The sequence below is a fragment of the Ostrinia furnacalis genome, unplaced genomic scaffold, assembly GCF_004193835.3.
Source record: "Ostrinia furnacalis isolate ACB-3 unplaced genomic scaffold, ASM419383v2 OfSCF0620, whole genome shotgun sequence".
Lineage (NCBI taxonomy): Eukaryota > Metazoa > Arthropoda > Insecta > Lepidoptera > Crambidae > Ostrinia > Ostrinia furnacalis.
Window position 1 is genome coordinate 103314 of NW_021130859.1, and position 16931 is coordinate 120244.

At 36.0% G+C, this 16931-nt stretch overlaps 1 protein-coding gene across 2 annotated transcripts in view; it reads left to right on the forward strand.

Moving 5' to 3' along the window:
• The window catches only part of snu (ABC-type transporter snustorr), a 152262-nt gene that overhangs the window by 17254 nt on the left and 118077 nt on the right, over positions 1-16931 (forward strand). For both annotated transcript variants that reach the window (XM_028323186.1, XM_028323185.1), the window contains exon 2: positions 12989-13055. In XM_028323186.1, coding sequence (XP_028178987.1) covers positions 12991-13055 — 65 coding nt within the window. In that variant the 5' untranslated portion in view covers positions 12989-12990. The remainder of the gene's footprint in view (positions 1-12988; positions 13056-16931) is intronic.

Genomic DNA, 16931 nt, shown 5'->3' on the forward strand with positions numbered 1-16931 from the left:
CGCAGTAAATTGTATACTTTTGACAGTAAACTAGACTTTTCACCCACATTTTTAAGTGTGGAAATCGTGTGAATTTGTGGACCCATTAGCACCTTCCGACCACCATCCCACGAGTGCTGTCACTGCTTGTCTGACGAAACGTCAACAAAGTGTCAAGGTGACGCGTGACGCTTGGGAAATTCGTTTACTATGCTCACGATGCGGCAAGTGATTGTAGTGATGGGGCACGAAGGTCTGAATCGAGAGGTTAATCGATTCATTTGATGATTCACTTAAATTTTTGTTTTGGTCGATTGGTTGTGACTTTTTATCTTACTTTTTTAATAATAATTGGTAACACTCATCTTAAAGTTATAATGAAAAGAAAATATTAATTTTAAGTTTTCTGAATTGACTTTCAAACATTCTTATACCACCACTTCTACCAAGTAAATAATGATCTGTCAATTATTTTTTACTTTTTGATAGTAAATCTGATTTGACTTAAAATAGGCCACCTAATTCGTAGATTCTTTAGGCAATATAGAAATTTCATCCCATATTTAAGGTACTTTCCGCTATCGCACCACCATGATAATTCATTGCCTACAATCAATTTAAAGTAAATAAATAAGATGGATAACAGTGCTTAATTTGGAGATAAGCTAGTACACAACCATCAATCTTATATATATAAAAGAAAGTCGTGTTAGTTACTTCGCTTATAACTCAAGAACGGCTGAACCGATTTAGCTGAAAATTGTCCGGGAGGTAGTTTAGAGCCAGGAGAAGGACATAGGATACTTTTTATCCCGTTCGAAATTAAAAAAGTCTGCTTATTTATTGCCATTAAGGCGGAACAAAGTTCGCCGGGTCAGCTAGTCAATTATAAAGACTACTTACATTGAGGAATTTGAGTCTTTTAAGTTCAATTTTCAGTCTTATCTTCTTAGGTTATTTATTTATCACCAAACATTAATCGATGTCGATCACCAATCGAATAAGAATCGGGTCGCCATCGTAATCGATGCCACTGCACATCACTAGCGTGTATCCTTGATTCGAGATCAGTATGCAGGCTGTGTCCGAGCGGTCGTGTTTACACGCGTGCAGACGAAATCGCGGCTAATAGAGGTGCCTTTTGTCTTAATGCATTGCACTTGGACACGGTAATACCTATGATAGTACTAGCTTTCCGCCCGCGGCTTCGCCCGCGTGGAATTTTGTCTGTCACAGAAAAACTTTATCGCGCGCGTCCCTGTCTCCAAAACCGGGATAAAAACTATCCTATGTCCTTTTCCGAGACTCAAACGTGCTCAAACTATCTCTGTGCCAAATTTTATCAAAATCAGTTCTGTGGTTTAGGCGTGAAAGCAAGACATACAGACAGACAGAGTTACTTTCGCATTTATAATATTAGTAAGACATAGATTACCGTAACTTGGAGCAGTCAGCCTGGCTCTATCTATCGGCATAATGTCTATCTCTGTGTAATCATTAGTAGAAATAATATACTACCCGTTTCGCGCTAAGTTTGCCGGTCCGTGGAATGCGTGTCCTCTCCCCCAACCGCGATTAAACGCAATTAGTTAGTGATTAAACGCAATTAATGCAATGTGTCTTATTTTACGCAAATACCTACACAATTTTTATCAATACTAATAAATAAAAAATATTTTAAATATCTATATATATANAATACGCATCATTTATAAAACATAATACTATTGTAACCCATTGTACTTTACCTACATAGTTGGCTCATTGCAAACTGATCAGTCGTACGGACAAACAGTCTTTTTCTTTAACTTAAATATAAGTATTATGGAGTTTTTTAGCCCGTTAAATGAAATGATTTGATTGAAGTGTCAAAGTAGCACCTTTCAGGTCAATTAAAGTGTTCTTTACCATGATGTGCTAACCACTTGCCTTGAATTTTCTGTTGGTAAGTAGTTTGGTATAATAATATGATAATGTCAAAAAGCTTCATGAATGTCTAATTGCATTATACAGACATAATTTGAAACTTCTTTTATATCAGATTCGGTGTAAAACGTTCGTTAAAAAACTATTTTTTCCCAACTTTTCCGTTTATTTTGTTTCTGTTTTTTTCTTCGTTATTTTTATTTGAACTTTTTTCACATAAACTGCTTCTCAATACAGGTGTATCCTTAACACGCCACTGACACCGGAGGTAGCCGTGCTTAAGATGTATCAAAAAAGTATAATAAATATTTAGAAAAGTTTTGTGAATTTTGAGATATGACCAATATCAACCATCAAACTTTTTCATGGACATAAAGTCCATGAAAAAGTTTGATGAGTTTCGAAGTATGATAAAGGACAATGTTCGTTCTCCATACATTGTTCGCCTAAAGAACCAACAATTTTGACATATTACTACCCGAAAGCGAAATAATACGATTCTGTGTGTAAGAACAATGATTCCTGATGGACACTTGCCATAAAATTAATGATTAAGAATATTAAATCACAGCGATTTTATAATATGTCGTTTATGACAACATGGCGTCTAATGTNCCACTATTAAAAAATTACAGCTATTTTATTTTTTTTAGTTTCTGAATGCGGATGGATTCATTTATTTACCAAATCTACCGATGTACAGGACCTATGAGTATAAAAGTGATTCGTTCGACAGCTGAAAAAGTAAGCAATACGTTGTCATCAAAAGCTTCCATTTAAATTTCTTAGAAACACTTGGTAAAAAAAATGATGCTTCTTTTTAGATTTTTCAATGTTACAAAAAACTAGAAAGTTTTACATTTTTAGATGCACTAATTCAAATCAAATCAAATCAAAATTATCTTTATTTGTTTAGACTAATTAAATTAGTTCTTGCAAATCGTCAAATGCTCTTAAGGAGCCTATACATGTCTCATTCTTTTTTTGCCCTACCAGCGCTTCGAGACAAACATTTGGCAAGTGCTGAGAAGAAGCGCCGCAACAAACTCAGTCACCACTGTCTGCCGGTTTCATTTCATTTTTTAATGATGCCGGTTTCAATTCATTACCTAAAAACTGATATACCTACCTTGGCTTTAAATCAACTAGTCTAGGTGCTAGCTACACAGGAGATGCAGCGGTGAAAAGGAGAGGTGGGAATAGTCCCGTAACTTCTACCTCACAGCTATTATACGTGTACTCAACCACTGAGATAGTTAACAATAGAGACAATAAAATAACGTTTCTAGCAAAAATTTTGTATCTTGCATCAAAGATAGGAAGTTGATTATTTTTTTCAAAAATCTGCAATTAATAGGGAATCTGTCAAAAAAAAGAAATCTGAGAAAAGTCGACCCAAAAAAAAGATAAAAAAATTTAAAGCCTACTAGGTCATAAAATTTGAAAAAATCACAAAATTAACGATAACTTCTAAACTATGAAAAATCGTAAAACATACATGGGGGTGAAATCGATAGGTCTAGTCCTCACCTATCACCTGCCTTCGGCTTGACACCTTACAAGAAACACCCTGTAGAATAAACGTTAAAAGACTTATTTATTTAATTTTTCAATGCTTAAGTGTCCATTAGAATGAAAGGGTGCTTAATGTATTAAAAAAAATAGAAAATAATTATGATGGGTTAATGTTTTTGGGCGGTTTTTTAGGCGGTTTCTGACAATGTCCTTTTCATCATCATCATTTCAGCCATAGGACGTCCAGTGCTGAACATAGGCCTCCCCCAATGCTTTTCATGTTGATCGATTGGTAGCGGCCTACGTCAATCAACAAGAGCTTCCTCGTTGTGGATAAAAAAAGATTAATCATTACTTATTATACTTATTCGAAGCCTACCTCCGTTGTCAGTGTGCCGTACTAATTTTGGGTCACCCTGTATGTAATGTTGAAATAATGACATAGATTATGTATGAACCTCCAAGCTTTGATTTACCTGCGTTTGACCACTGGGTCAGTGTCACCATGGTTGTTAGTTCCGTGGGACGCACACCAACAGACTTCAAACTATACATTTTTATTGCAAAAACAACTCTTATAACGACTGAATAAGATGCAGCAGTGTCCGACTTGACGTGCTGTCCGTACAATATTGTCCATTGTTCTTACTCGCGCTTTCAGTGTGAATTATTCTAATGTGTTTACATTACTTTGTTATTTTAATCTTTCAACAAATAACCCTGTATTTTCTTTGTCTGTATGTTTACTTAGGTAACAATGTCCGTGTGATGTGAATAGAAATGTATTCTAAATCAATATAATATGTTGTTTTACGCAATGGAAAATTACACTTGGGAAAAATCTATATTTTATGGAAATAATCATTCAGAAGATCCATGGTATAATGGTCGAAGTAGAGGTGATTTATGTATACAGAAAGATTAAACCGTTAATTTATCGTCAAGTATTTCACAATGTTTATATGTACATATTTCCACCTTATTTTGTTACGATAAATGTAGAGCTAATGTGTAAACAGATTTTACTTATTTATTTATTTCTTTTTTGCCATATAAATTGATAATTACGCCAAACTTAGGTTGGGTTGCGTCATCTAACTTTAACTTTGACAAATGTTAAAAATCTGTCAAACTCCATACAAAAAGCACCGGTTATTGTCATTGTTACGGTTAAAATAAAGTGGTGCAACTCAGCCTTAATGTTATAAGGATTATCTGCCAGTCAAGATTTTGAAGTAAAGATATCGTGATTAACTTTATTTGAATAAGGTGATACAAAAGGGAGGCGCAGTAAATTGTATGCTTTTGACAGTAAACTAGACTTTTCACCCACATTTTTAAGTGTGGAAATCGTGTGAAGTTTGTGGACCCATTAACACCTTCCGACCACCATCCCACGAGTGCTGTCACTGCTTGTCTGACGAAACGTCAACAAAGTGTCAAGGTGACGCGTGACGCTTGGGAAATTCGTTTACTATGCTCACGATGCGGCAAGTGATTGTAGTGATGGGGCACGGAGGTCTGAATCGAGAGGTTAATCGATTCATTTGATGATTCACTTACATTTTCGTTTTGGTCGATTGGTTGTGACTTTTTATCTAACTAGTTTTATAATAATTGGTAACACTCATCTTAAAATTATAATGAAAAGAAAATCTTAATTTAAAGTTTTCTGAATTGACTTTCAAACGTTCTAATACCACCACTTCTACCAAGTAAATAATGATCTGTCAATTATTTTTTACTTTTTGATAGTAAATCTGATCTGACTTAAAATAGGCCACGTAATTCTAAGATTCTTTAGGCAAAATAGAAATCGTATTCAATATTTTTAAATATTTTCTGCTATCACACCAACCAACATGATTGCCCACAATCAATTAAAAGTCAATAAATAAGATGGATAACATTGCTTAATTTGGAGATAAGCTAATACGCAACCATCAATCTATTATAAAGACTACTTACATTGAGGAATTTGAGTCTTAAGTTCAATTTTCAGTCTTTAAGGTTATTTATTTATCACCAAACGTTAATCGATGTCGACCACCAATCGATTAAGAATCGGGTCGCCATCGTAATCGATGCCACTGCACATCACTAGCGTGTATCCTTGATTCGAGATCAGTATGCAGGCTGTGTCCGAGCGGTCGTGTTTACACGCGTGCAGACGAAATCGCGGCTAATAGAGGTGCCTTTTGTCTTAATGCATTGCACTTGGACACGGTAATACCTATGATAGTACTAGCTTTCCGCCCGCGGCTTCGCCCGCGTGGAATTTTGTCTGTCACAGAAAAACTTTATCGCGCGCGTCCCTGTCTCCAAAACCGGGATAAAAACTATCCTACGTCCTTTCCCGGGACTCAAACTATCTCTATGCCAAATTTTATCAAAATCGGTTCTGTGGTTTAGGCGTGAAAGCAAGACATACAGACAGACAGAGTTACTTTCGCATTTATAATATTAGTAAGATATAGATTACCGTGACTTGGAGCAGTCAGCCTGGCTCTATCTATCGGCATAATGTCTATCTATAAAATATAAGTAAACTGTAGTTGCTGGGATTGCTTCATCATCATCATTTCAGCCATATGACGTCCACTGCAGAACGACGTTGTTTAAATTACCACAAATATAAAAAACTTGGGTAGTCTAAATTTCGCTGACGTTTTTAATGCTTTCTACGAATGCGCTTTATTTAAGTAGTCTGCCTGGCTCTATGTGCTAATCATTGTAGGAAAATTACTTAAGTTGCTGGTAATTTAAGCTAAGTTATTTACCACAAAATTAGCCTAGGCGCAGACTAAAGACTTAGTCAAAATGTTTTTGTGTACGAGCAATAGGTAGGTACTTATTTTTTTTAGATTATTACAATAATTAACTAAATATTACTATAATAAGATAATTAGTTTATTAATTGCCATCGTTTATTGTCTTTTATACGACCTGTTACGATTTAACCCCTACTATGAGACCATAAGTTTCATGCTGAAAAGAAAGTTCCTAAATTAGCCTTTTTTATAGAATAACAGCTAATAAATCATGTAAAGTAATAGACTATTCAAAATAAATAAACAACTTTGTCAATTTTTATTAAAAATGCTATTGTAAAGCAGAATTTTGGTGTCCGAAATTATTCCGTGCAAAAGACATCAACGCGTTACCAAACTAGATCACTTTTTGTTACATTTGGGTATACAATCAAAAAAGTGCTTTATTAATGTTCCTTTAAAATTTATTTTAGCTTAAATTTAAAAATAAACACATAATTATTTATTATTCGAAATATAAACATAATCAGTATTACAAACGTTGCGACTGGATATACGAGTATTATTAGCTAAGGTTTTCAACCGACTTCAAAAAAGGAGGAGGTTCTCAATTCGACCCGTATGTTTTTTTTTTCTATGTTTGTTACGCGATAACTCCGCCAATTATGAACCGATTTGAACAAATCTTTTTTCGGCGTATAGGTAATACCTCAAGGGTGGTCCCATTTAAAGAAGAACGGTCACGTCCCATACAAAAAAAACCCAGACCCGACAGAAACGAGACATACCTCAGTTTTTTTGTCATGTCTTAATTAGTAAAATTATATATTTTTTATATTCGAAATCTATGTATAACACCAAAATATTACCCTTTGTTTTTGTTCTGGCGTTATACAAAAACTAATACAAAATGCCTATTTATCACCAAAATTGGTAAATGTATGTACCTAAATGTCTATTACAGCTGCTATGGAATGTATCTAGGTGACCTGGAGATATAGCCGGATTATACAGGGTGGAAACGATAAATGATCTCACTCGATTATTTCTAAACTATACAAGATATCGAAAAACTAGTTACTGATTCTGAAAGTGCTTCACGAGCTCTTTCAAATGGTACCAATAATAGGTTACAGATTATGGAAGCTGGTAACATTGAATTTTTGGATTTTGTAACTTCTCGTTTCCACCCTGTATAATCCGGCTGTATCTCCAGGTCACGTAGATACATTCCATAGCAGCTGTAATAGACATTTAGGTACATACATTTACCAATTTTGGTGATAAAAAAAATATATAATTTAACTAATTAAGACATGACAAAAAAACTGAGGTATGTCTCGTTTCTGTCGGGCCTGGGTCACAGATGACCGTTCTTCTTTAATAATAGAAAAAACAACCCCCAAGGGTGGAAAATTGGGGATGAACTTTTTTATACGCAATATCTCCGCCGATTATAAATCAATTTGAACGATTGTTTTTTTGTTGAATAGGTATTATCAAAAGGGTGGTTTCATGCGAATTTGAAGAAAATATTTCACCCCCAAGGGTGGAAAATTGGGGATGAACTTTTTTATACGCAATATTTTTAATTTTCAGTTTTTTTTTGTGTTCACGCATTTGAAGTCGGTTTTATTTTTTTTTAAAGTTATTATTTAGAAATATTTATTGAACTCTTCAAACTTTCACACAACTTAGTAAATCGTACAGTCTTCAGGCAAATATGTATGTTTGTTAATAAATCTGCGAAGAAGATAAGATACAAGGTTTTTTCACAAAAATATTATAACATATTTAATATAAATTATATCACGTACAAAAAAGATTCATCACGATTGTTTAAAACTAATCAAAATGTTAAGCAGTATTTTCATTCGGTTATAAACATCTCAAGAAGAAATTGATTTCGTTAGACGCATGTGTTTTAATAATAACAATATAATAATAATAATAATAAATATCCTTGGACATTTTACACTGCGCTTCTAGTCCCAAACTAAGCAAAGCTTGTACTATGGGTACTAGAGAACGGATATAAACATACTTAAATACTTTTTTTTTTTCTGTAAATACATACTTATTATTCATAGAAAACACCCAGTCCAATACAAACAAATATGTTCATGCACACAAATGTTTGTACTGTGCGGGAATCGAACCCGCAACCTCCGGAATAGTAGTCCGTTTCGAACCACTACACCAAACGGCCGACGATATATTACTTATTGTTTAAACTGATGAATAGATTTCTACTGTTTTCTATACAAAAATGTACAGTTATTAAACTTGAAAAAAGCCAAATAACTGAGATGAGATTTGAACCCATAACCTTTCTCTAATAAGCTACTGAAACAATCATATGAGTACACCATTCGTTCGTTCGTTAGTTTCAGCCAAATGTCGTCCACTGCTGGACAAAGGCCTCCCCCAAGGCTTTCCATAATGAATGGTCCTGCGCTGCTCGCATCCAGGTTCTTCCCGTGACCTTTACCAGATCGTCGGTCCACTTAGTAGGAGGCCTGCCTAGTGCCTACGCCGTGGTCGCCACTCGAGAACTTTTCTGCCCCAACGGCCAACACCATTAGACTGCGTCAAAATACGCAAGGATATCTACTTATTATTTACATTATTAAGGTATTATTTTTACTGTAAACTAGCTTTCCGCCCGCAGCTTCGCCCGCGTGTAATTTTGTCTGTCACAGGAAAACTTTATTGCGCGCGTCCCTGTTTCAAAAACCGGAATAAAAACTATCCTTTCCCGGGACTCAAACTATCTCTATGCCTTTCATCAAATCGGTTCAGTGGTTTAGGCTTGAAAGCAAGACAGACGGACAGACAGAGTTACTTTCGCATTTATAATACAATTAGTAAGTTTAGATTGTCAGCAAAATCACCCTTATTTCTTTCACTATGACACTAACAATAGCAAACATCGCAGCCTGTTTCCACGATTGTATGCCTTGTTATTGTTAACATTACTATAATTATATTACTTTGAACGTTATAGTGGGAAAGTTGTAGAATTAAAACAGTCAATTAAGTATAAACCCAAGGGAAATACAGATGAACTAGTTTCAACGATAATAAACCACTGTATTGTTTTAGAAACAATGCGAAAGTTGAGGATAGGTCAAGTATAGGAGTCAAGTGGGCATGAAATCTTTTATAACTTGCTGCCATTGACTCTATTTAGTTCCTTCTCACACTTTTATCAGCATCAGTTTTGCTCGTGACTTCGCCCACACGAATTTCAGTTTGTCAGAGTTTAGTAGTTTATTGTTCTCCTTTAAAAACCGAGATTACGAACTATTAATCGACATTTCCACAAAACTCCACTGTTTAAACTCTTAAAATCGTTCTGCCTCCCTCCAAAAGTTGCTGTGACCTAACTGGGTCCACATTGTATATCTGTTTAAATCAGTGGTTCTTAACCTTCAAGTCATGAGGGACCATTTTACCAAATTTCTGTCTTGTCAGGGACCACGGAAGGTTAGACAAACTTCGTGGGTGTATAGGTAAGGTCATTTTGAGAATGATTGATTTGAAATGTTTTTTTTCAAATCCTATGAAAGCGGAGGTCGATTTCTCGTCCACTGTGCGCCGTTTGCGTTGTGTTGACTCATCACGTCACATCACTTGTTTCTTACGATGTCTTCGCGGACCACTTGGAATGCCTCCAGGGACCACCAGTGGTCCGCGGACCACCGGTTAAGAACCACTGGTTTAAATTATAAGACCTACCTAAAACCACAGAATAATAATAAGTACTACCTAATACGCTACTGTTGTAAATATAGTATTGAGTATTGAACAAATGATCGTCTATACCTTACGTAAGGTGGAAGAGGTATTGAAACAGTTTTCCTGACGATAAATAGGTTAACAATAGTAATTATTGCAGCAATCACGTCAATTAGCCGGTGTCAGGACGGAGCGAGGCGGCGGCCATCTTGGATGGCTATTATGAGTATTATGACAGATTATCCGGTCAAATAGGCTTCATTTATGCATATACTAACGCATGTATTTACAAACGATGCTTGCTTAAGTAAAGCAGCAAATCGGACGCACAGCATTAAATAGAGCTCTGTGATTGGTTAGTGTAATCACCCTGTGCGTCCACGCGCACTGTGAGACCTTATATAATATTTGTGAATACGGGCGTAATACCTCTAATGATGTACAAATGGCAGCACAGCAAGTTAAACACTGTGTCATCTTGTGTAGTTGTATTAGACACTATTTTGCAATAACAAAAAATTGGCCAAGTGCGTGTTGTGCCACGTGTAGTGTAGGGTTCCGTAGTTGTCCGTCGTTACCACAATATATTTCAGAAGCAAGCAATTACTTCATCTAAAGTCACTTTTCATATTTTCTTCTAAGGATTTTTACTGGTTAAGAAATTTAATAATACATTAGTCAAATGACTATTACTCTTGAACTAAGTGATCTATCTTAACCGCTATAATTTTCCTTTAAAGTTCATGAAAAGCAGTATTATTACGAATTTTTCCAGATTTTTCAAGCCAACAGTTTAGTTTTTAGAGGGGGGGGGGGGACGTTTCTTGTCAGGACTACGGAACCCTAAATATTAGTGTCCGACCGAAACTAGTTTTACGACCGAAACCGAAACCGAAAACGAATTTCGGCAACGGTGTCTATTTCGGCCGAAACCGAAACCGAAACCGAAACTTCCTTATAAGGCTCATATTTTGAGGGAAAAATAAAGAAAACGTTATTATAATCAGTCAGTCTTTATTGTTTTCTCTTTAAATTGCATTAAAATTGAACTTATAAAGTGCCTTTGACTCTAAAAGGTATCAAATTATGTATTAAAAAAGTGAAAGAAGGATTTATATAGTCTAGATTTTTTTTAATTACTCGCAATATTCAGGACATCTACATAACCCGGCCCATGGTCGGGTCTTTTACCTTAATAATTTCTCAAAACAAAATTGGTAGTATGTAAGTTAGTAGGTATCTAATGTACTTGCCACTTTGATACCTTGGTGATAAATTCTAAAATGAACTTTGAAACTCTGAATCCATATAATATTATCACCATGAAATGCACTATAGTCAATACTAACTACTTAACTAATATTTGTTTACGTATAGCATTTGCGAACCAAAAAAAATATTTATAGGTTAGATTAAACTTGATTATACTTTTATCAGTCATATTGAATATTTTTTTTTTATGTTTACACCTGCTCTTATGTTATAACGACATAAAACGAGATAAAACTTACCAAATTCAAAATAAATCACTAAAACTCGTCACCACAACAAAACAAAACAAACAAGCGAGCGAATCACGACATTGGCTCTGATCGGATTCATCCACTCATTCAACGCGCCGAACATGACCGATAACAGCGCGGAAACTCCCGAATGCACATTCGGTTTCGGTCGTAGTTTCGGCAAGTTTGACGCCGAAAACGAAACTAAACCGAAACTCGTGTTTTTACCGAAACTCAACCGAAAACGAAACCGAAACCGAACATTCGGTCGGACACTACTAAATATGTATATTCTGAGGCGCTGTCGACTGTACAATGTACATATACAACGCTAAATGGTAGATAAATGTAAGTAGTTAATAATAAATCATAGTAATACCACAGAATGAGTACTAGCTTTTGCCCCCGGCTTCGCCCAAGTGAATTTCGATTTGTCACAGCCTTGACAGGTACTTAAACTTAACTTTATCACGCGAATGTTCCCTTTTGAAAAAAAATTAAATCCCAAATTATTTCAAATTTTCTGTTTAACTTGTAGAAAACGCCACATACGGCATTAACTTTGCTTTTAGTACCTCCATTTTTATGTGCGTTAAATAACTATAAATTGTTTCGGTGGTTTATACGTGAAAAGGTAGCAGACAGACAGACAGAGTTACTCTTGCATATTAATACGGGTTGGACTTTAACACTCAAACACTCTTTTGCCAAATGTTTGCAGTTAGCTGACGATATTACGACAAGGTCTTAAAGTACTCAATTCAAAGTCCGCACTGTGACCTTACTATGGTCTCGAAGCTACTAATATTATGGTACTAATGAGGCGTCTGAACTGTCTTGGAATTTGGAACTCATAACTTTTTAATCAGAAATTTTCAGAAGAATCTAAACAGTTAAATCTGCGTCCTCTTCATCTGTATTTTTTACTGACACCGTGGCCTGACCATATCATCCAATACTTTATATAGACTAGCTTTCCGCCCGCGGCTTCGCCCGCGTGGAATTTTGTCTGTCGCAGAAAAACTTTATCGCGCGCGTCCCTCTTTCAAAAATGTATGTCCTTTCCCGGGACTCAAACTATCTCTATGCCAAATTTCATCAAAATCGGTTCAATGGTTTAGGCGTGAAAGAGAGACAGACAGACAGCCAGTGTTACTTTCGCATTTATAATATTAGTATAGACTAGTATAGATTATTTTGAAGATCCTGATATACCGTGTGGAATACCACTAAAGACTGAATTGGAGGCGAAATATAATTTCGGCTTTCTTCCATAGCTGGGAGACATCTGATGTTCTCATTTCCAATTTTTATGTGGTAATCAGTTAAGTTGTGTAGCCAAAGGCTTAGTAGTTTCGATTAAAAAATATAGCTGTATTTAAAAACTATTCAAGTATGTTTTTATCCGTTGTCTGGTACCCATAGTACTAGCACAGAATACATAAGTACTAGTTTGGGACTAGATGGAGCAGTGTGAAACGTCTAAAGGATATTTATGTGACGTATGCAAATGTTTTTTTTAAATAGTCTCTTTAACGTGTATTTTTCTTACAGAAATGATGGCAGCGCCGACAGACTTGCGACCGGAGCGTGTGAGGCAAATGTTCAGCTGGACAACGGGGTAAGTTAATATATTATTTTAATTAAATGCGGTAAACAGTACCACTTACTGAAGAAGTCCCTGATAACTTATTAGGAATTTATCTGTCAAATAACCTTGCCCGATTCGTCCACACTCATGCACCTTTATTCAAGTAAATTTGTAATACCAATTGTTTTGAAAAATTAATGCTCTATGACCATTATGGTCATACAGTCTACGTATATTTTCGACACAAAGTAGGTAGTAATTAACAATTTAAGTATGTATTAACCTTACACTTTGGCTAAAAGTACAAAGCTCTACGATGGAAAGTACATACCGTAATCCGTAATTGTTTTGTACTTAATTTAACGCAACCTATGGTTTTAATTATTTTGATGTTAAATAAATAGTAAAGTGTGTAGGATAAGAATTATAAATCTGATACGTTGAAATATATTTTTAATTTAATATTGTCTTATGTCGTTAAGAAGATCCTTCACGGAGGCCTTAGTCCAGGAATAGACGTCATTTGGCTGAACCGATTCCCTAATACTTCATGACATTTCCAATGGAATATTCTAGAAAATGTTTAAGTAAAATAAGCTTTACACATAAACAGACACTAGCGGAGACAAATCAAGCCTCACATAACTTCCTTCCAATGATGCAACTGTTATGAGATGTCGACTGACCTGTTCAGTGACGTAAGACTCACTTTCGCGTGCAGCGGGGAGGTCGGGAGGCGAGCCTAATAACCTACATGCTACTGATTGTTTACTCGAAAATCACCCTTATTAATTTAAAAAAAAATATTTAGTCCGCTATTAAAACACTTCATTCACTCCACGTCCGCCATTCAAACATGGCCGTGTGGTGACGGTAGAGTAGAATACATTTGTCACCAACGCAACCCCTACTCTTCCCGCGGGTGTCGTAAGACGCGACTTAGACCACCGATTTTTAGTTGGCCGATAGTTGTGCCCGATTTTAAATTGTATGAAGAATCGGCCAAATCAAATCGGCGTAGTGTGTGCACTTCCATACATGCCCATACTGATCAACTGCCCGACTAAAAATCGATGGTCTGCGCCTAAGCTTAGGGACTACTACACATTCAACAGAGAACGAGCAGTAACGGTCTCTAATAAACATTAATCTTTTAAACTGCGATCTCCAACCCGCCTGCCAAGCGTGGCAAAACCCTCCAATGAGGGCTATCGGTTTTATACTTAACAGTTGGCACCCCTGGCGATTGACAGCAGGACCTTACTCTACAGTGGCGCCATCTTGATGAGTGCAAATGCGATAGTCCTCCTACCACTTTCGCGCTCACCAGTTGGTGCCACTGTCTTCGCTACTAGCAAGTGACAGGACCTTACTCTACAGTGGCGCTAACTGGTGAGCACTAAAACGATAGCCCTCATTAAGTGGAGGAGGCTCATAGTCCAGCAGTGGACTGTAAAGGTCTGTTGATACGAATTAAAACACTGCCATCTATTGTTTTACGATGTTAATGTTACATTGAATGAACCATCTGTCGGAACCAGTGTTACAATGCTTTCAATTAGCACGTGTTGTGGTATAACTCCAATAGGTGGCGTTAGTAGTTTCCAAGTTGGATGAACAATGCTTTTGTTAACTATAATTAAATTTTAATTGCACTTTAACTAAGTATATGTTTTCTTAACTTTTAACCTTGGGTTTAATATTATCGTAGGAAAAACCATAATTTGTAAATCAATGGTTAACCACGGAAGGAAAATCCATTCATGCACGTGAATTAGGCATCTTCTGGAGAAGTCACCTCTGTGGGTTAGTAGAAAGCTTTTAGCTTAGTATAAAAAAGCTCGCTCTATCTTAATTTGCATCTGACTTCGGTTATGATGAAGAGCAGTTTATTAAAGAAGTTTATTTATAGGTAGGTACATTTGCTTGGCAACATAGTAACTAAAGCCTTACAAAATAACACGACATGACCCACGACAAAGTATATTTTACCTACTTTTAATACAATATTCCTTTAGTAAAATATTCAAAATAAAAAGAAAACTTTTCCGTTATGTACATTCAGCGTCATATATATGACGCGAAGAAATATTTCTTCGTGACACCGAAAGTAGCCAATAAGTTCGCAAAACGTCTTTACAATGAGGGTTTTCGCGAATGAAAAATCCGCCAGATGGCAATACGTAGATGCGAAGTCCAAATGCTGCATGATTGGTTATTTTTGACATGACATTGACAGATATGTCAAAATCCACCAATCACGCAGCAGTCAGACCCCACATCCACGTCCCGCCATCTAGCGGATCTTTCATTCGCGAAAACCCTCATTGAAATAAGGGTGTGTTGTCAGCATTTTGGCCACTTTAGGTGTCACGAACTACGCTGACGCTGACTGTATAAACAACACGGTGTGTTTTGGTAAAGTTTTACATACACAATAAATATAGGTACCCATGTCAATACTATTGAAACTCTAACTCAATAGTATTGTATGTTAGTATATTTTAGTACATACGGGAAATAAATTACATTCTTTGGCAGTTTATAATGTAAATATACAAAGGTTTTCAATTAAATTACGAGATAAACTTCAGTTTTCTTCATGGCTACTTACTTGATAATGGCTCTACAGAGTCCGGCACATCAAGCTAAAGACTATGGTATCTTATACAGTTGTCGCAAGTGTCGTATTTTGCAATAAAATTATACACTTTGATGTGGCAAGCTCTATGTGCTTTTCATTAATCTGAATAGACTTAAAAAGCTAGAGTTATGTCACTCCATGGCTAAAATACCTCGAAATACAAAGTATTTATCTTTGTAGACTTCGTTTATTTATAGTAAACTAGTTTTCCGCCCGCGGCTTCGCCCACGTGAAATTTTGTCTGTCACAGAAAAACTTTATCGCACGCGTCCCTATTTCAAGAACTGGGATTAAAATCTATCCTATGTCTATTTCCCGGGACTCAAACTATCTCTATGCCAAATTTCATTAAAATCGGTTCAGTGATTAAGGCGTGAAAGCGACACAGACAGAGTTACTTTCGCATATATAATATTAAGTATAGATTTATTATTAAAACGTTTTCTTCGTTATTAGTTTAATCAATATAATTAGATTTCACATAAAACACGTGATCGATTTTATTATTAATATGCTAATTGCAGAAAAAGGACAGACAGCGACCGCCACGGAAGGCCAACCACAATCTAATTACTTTTGCTTGATTTTGTTTGTTTTGAACACCGAAATAACTGTTATCTTAAACATTATTTTAACCGGATCACCGGCGATTATTCCTAGTAGTCCCATCTGTACTTCTAGCATGAACAACTTTCGTCTTCGAATCGTTTGCGTATTCGATAAAATTCGATATTCAATCTTCGAATTAAACGATAACGTGACAATTTTGATTCTCAAAATAAGTTTCATGCAACCACATCTCATACTAAGTTCACTTTACGACACGTTCACAAGGGCGCTGTTGTAGTTTTGTTACAAAATCTTTTTATGGCGATACGAGTACGCGAACGATTTTAACTCGAAAGTTTATCGTGTTAGCCGTACTGCCGTTGTCCCCCATAATCCTGTGTTCTGATTAGTCGGAGTCCTGGTTACTTGAATAAAGAATCATTTATTATTATTATTATAATAGTGGACAAATGGAAAAGTAATTATAGCAATAGTCACCCCCTCCGGTTACAACTGGAAAGACAATCGCCAGTTGTCATCAGGCCATGTCCTCCATTTGCCTGTGGTAAATTAGAGAGTCGTGCTCCCACATGACCTGATGACTGACGATGTTGATGAAGGTGTTCCATGTAACTTTCTTATCGATAAAAGGATTCCTCTTTCAAAATCGAACCTTCATTTCCACGAGCCCATCGAAGCAAGCATTTGCATAA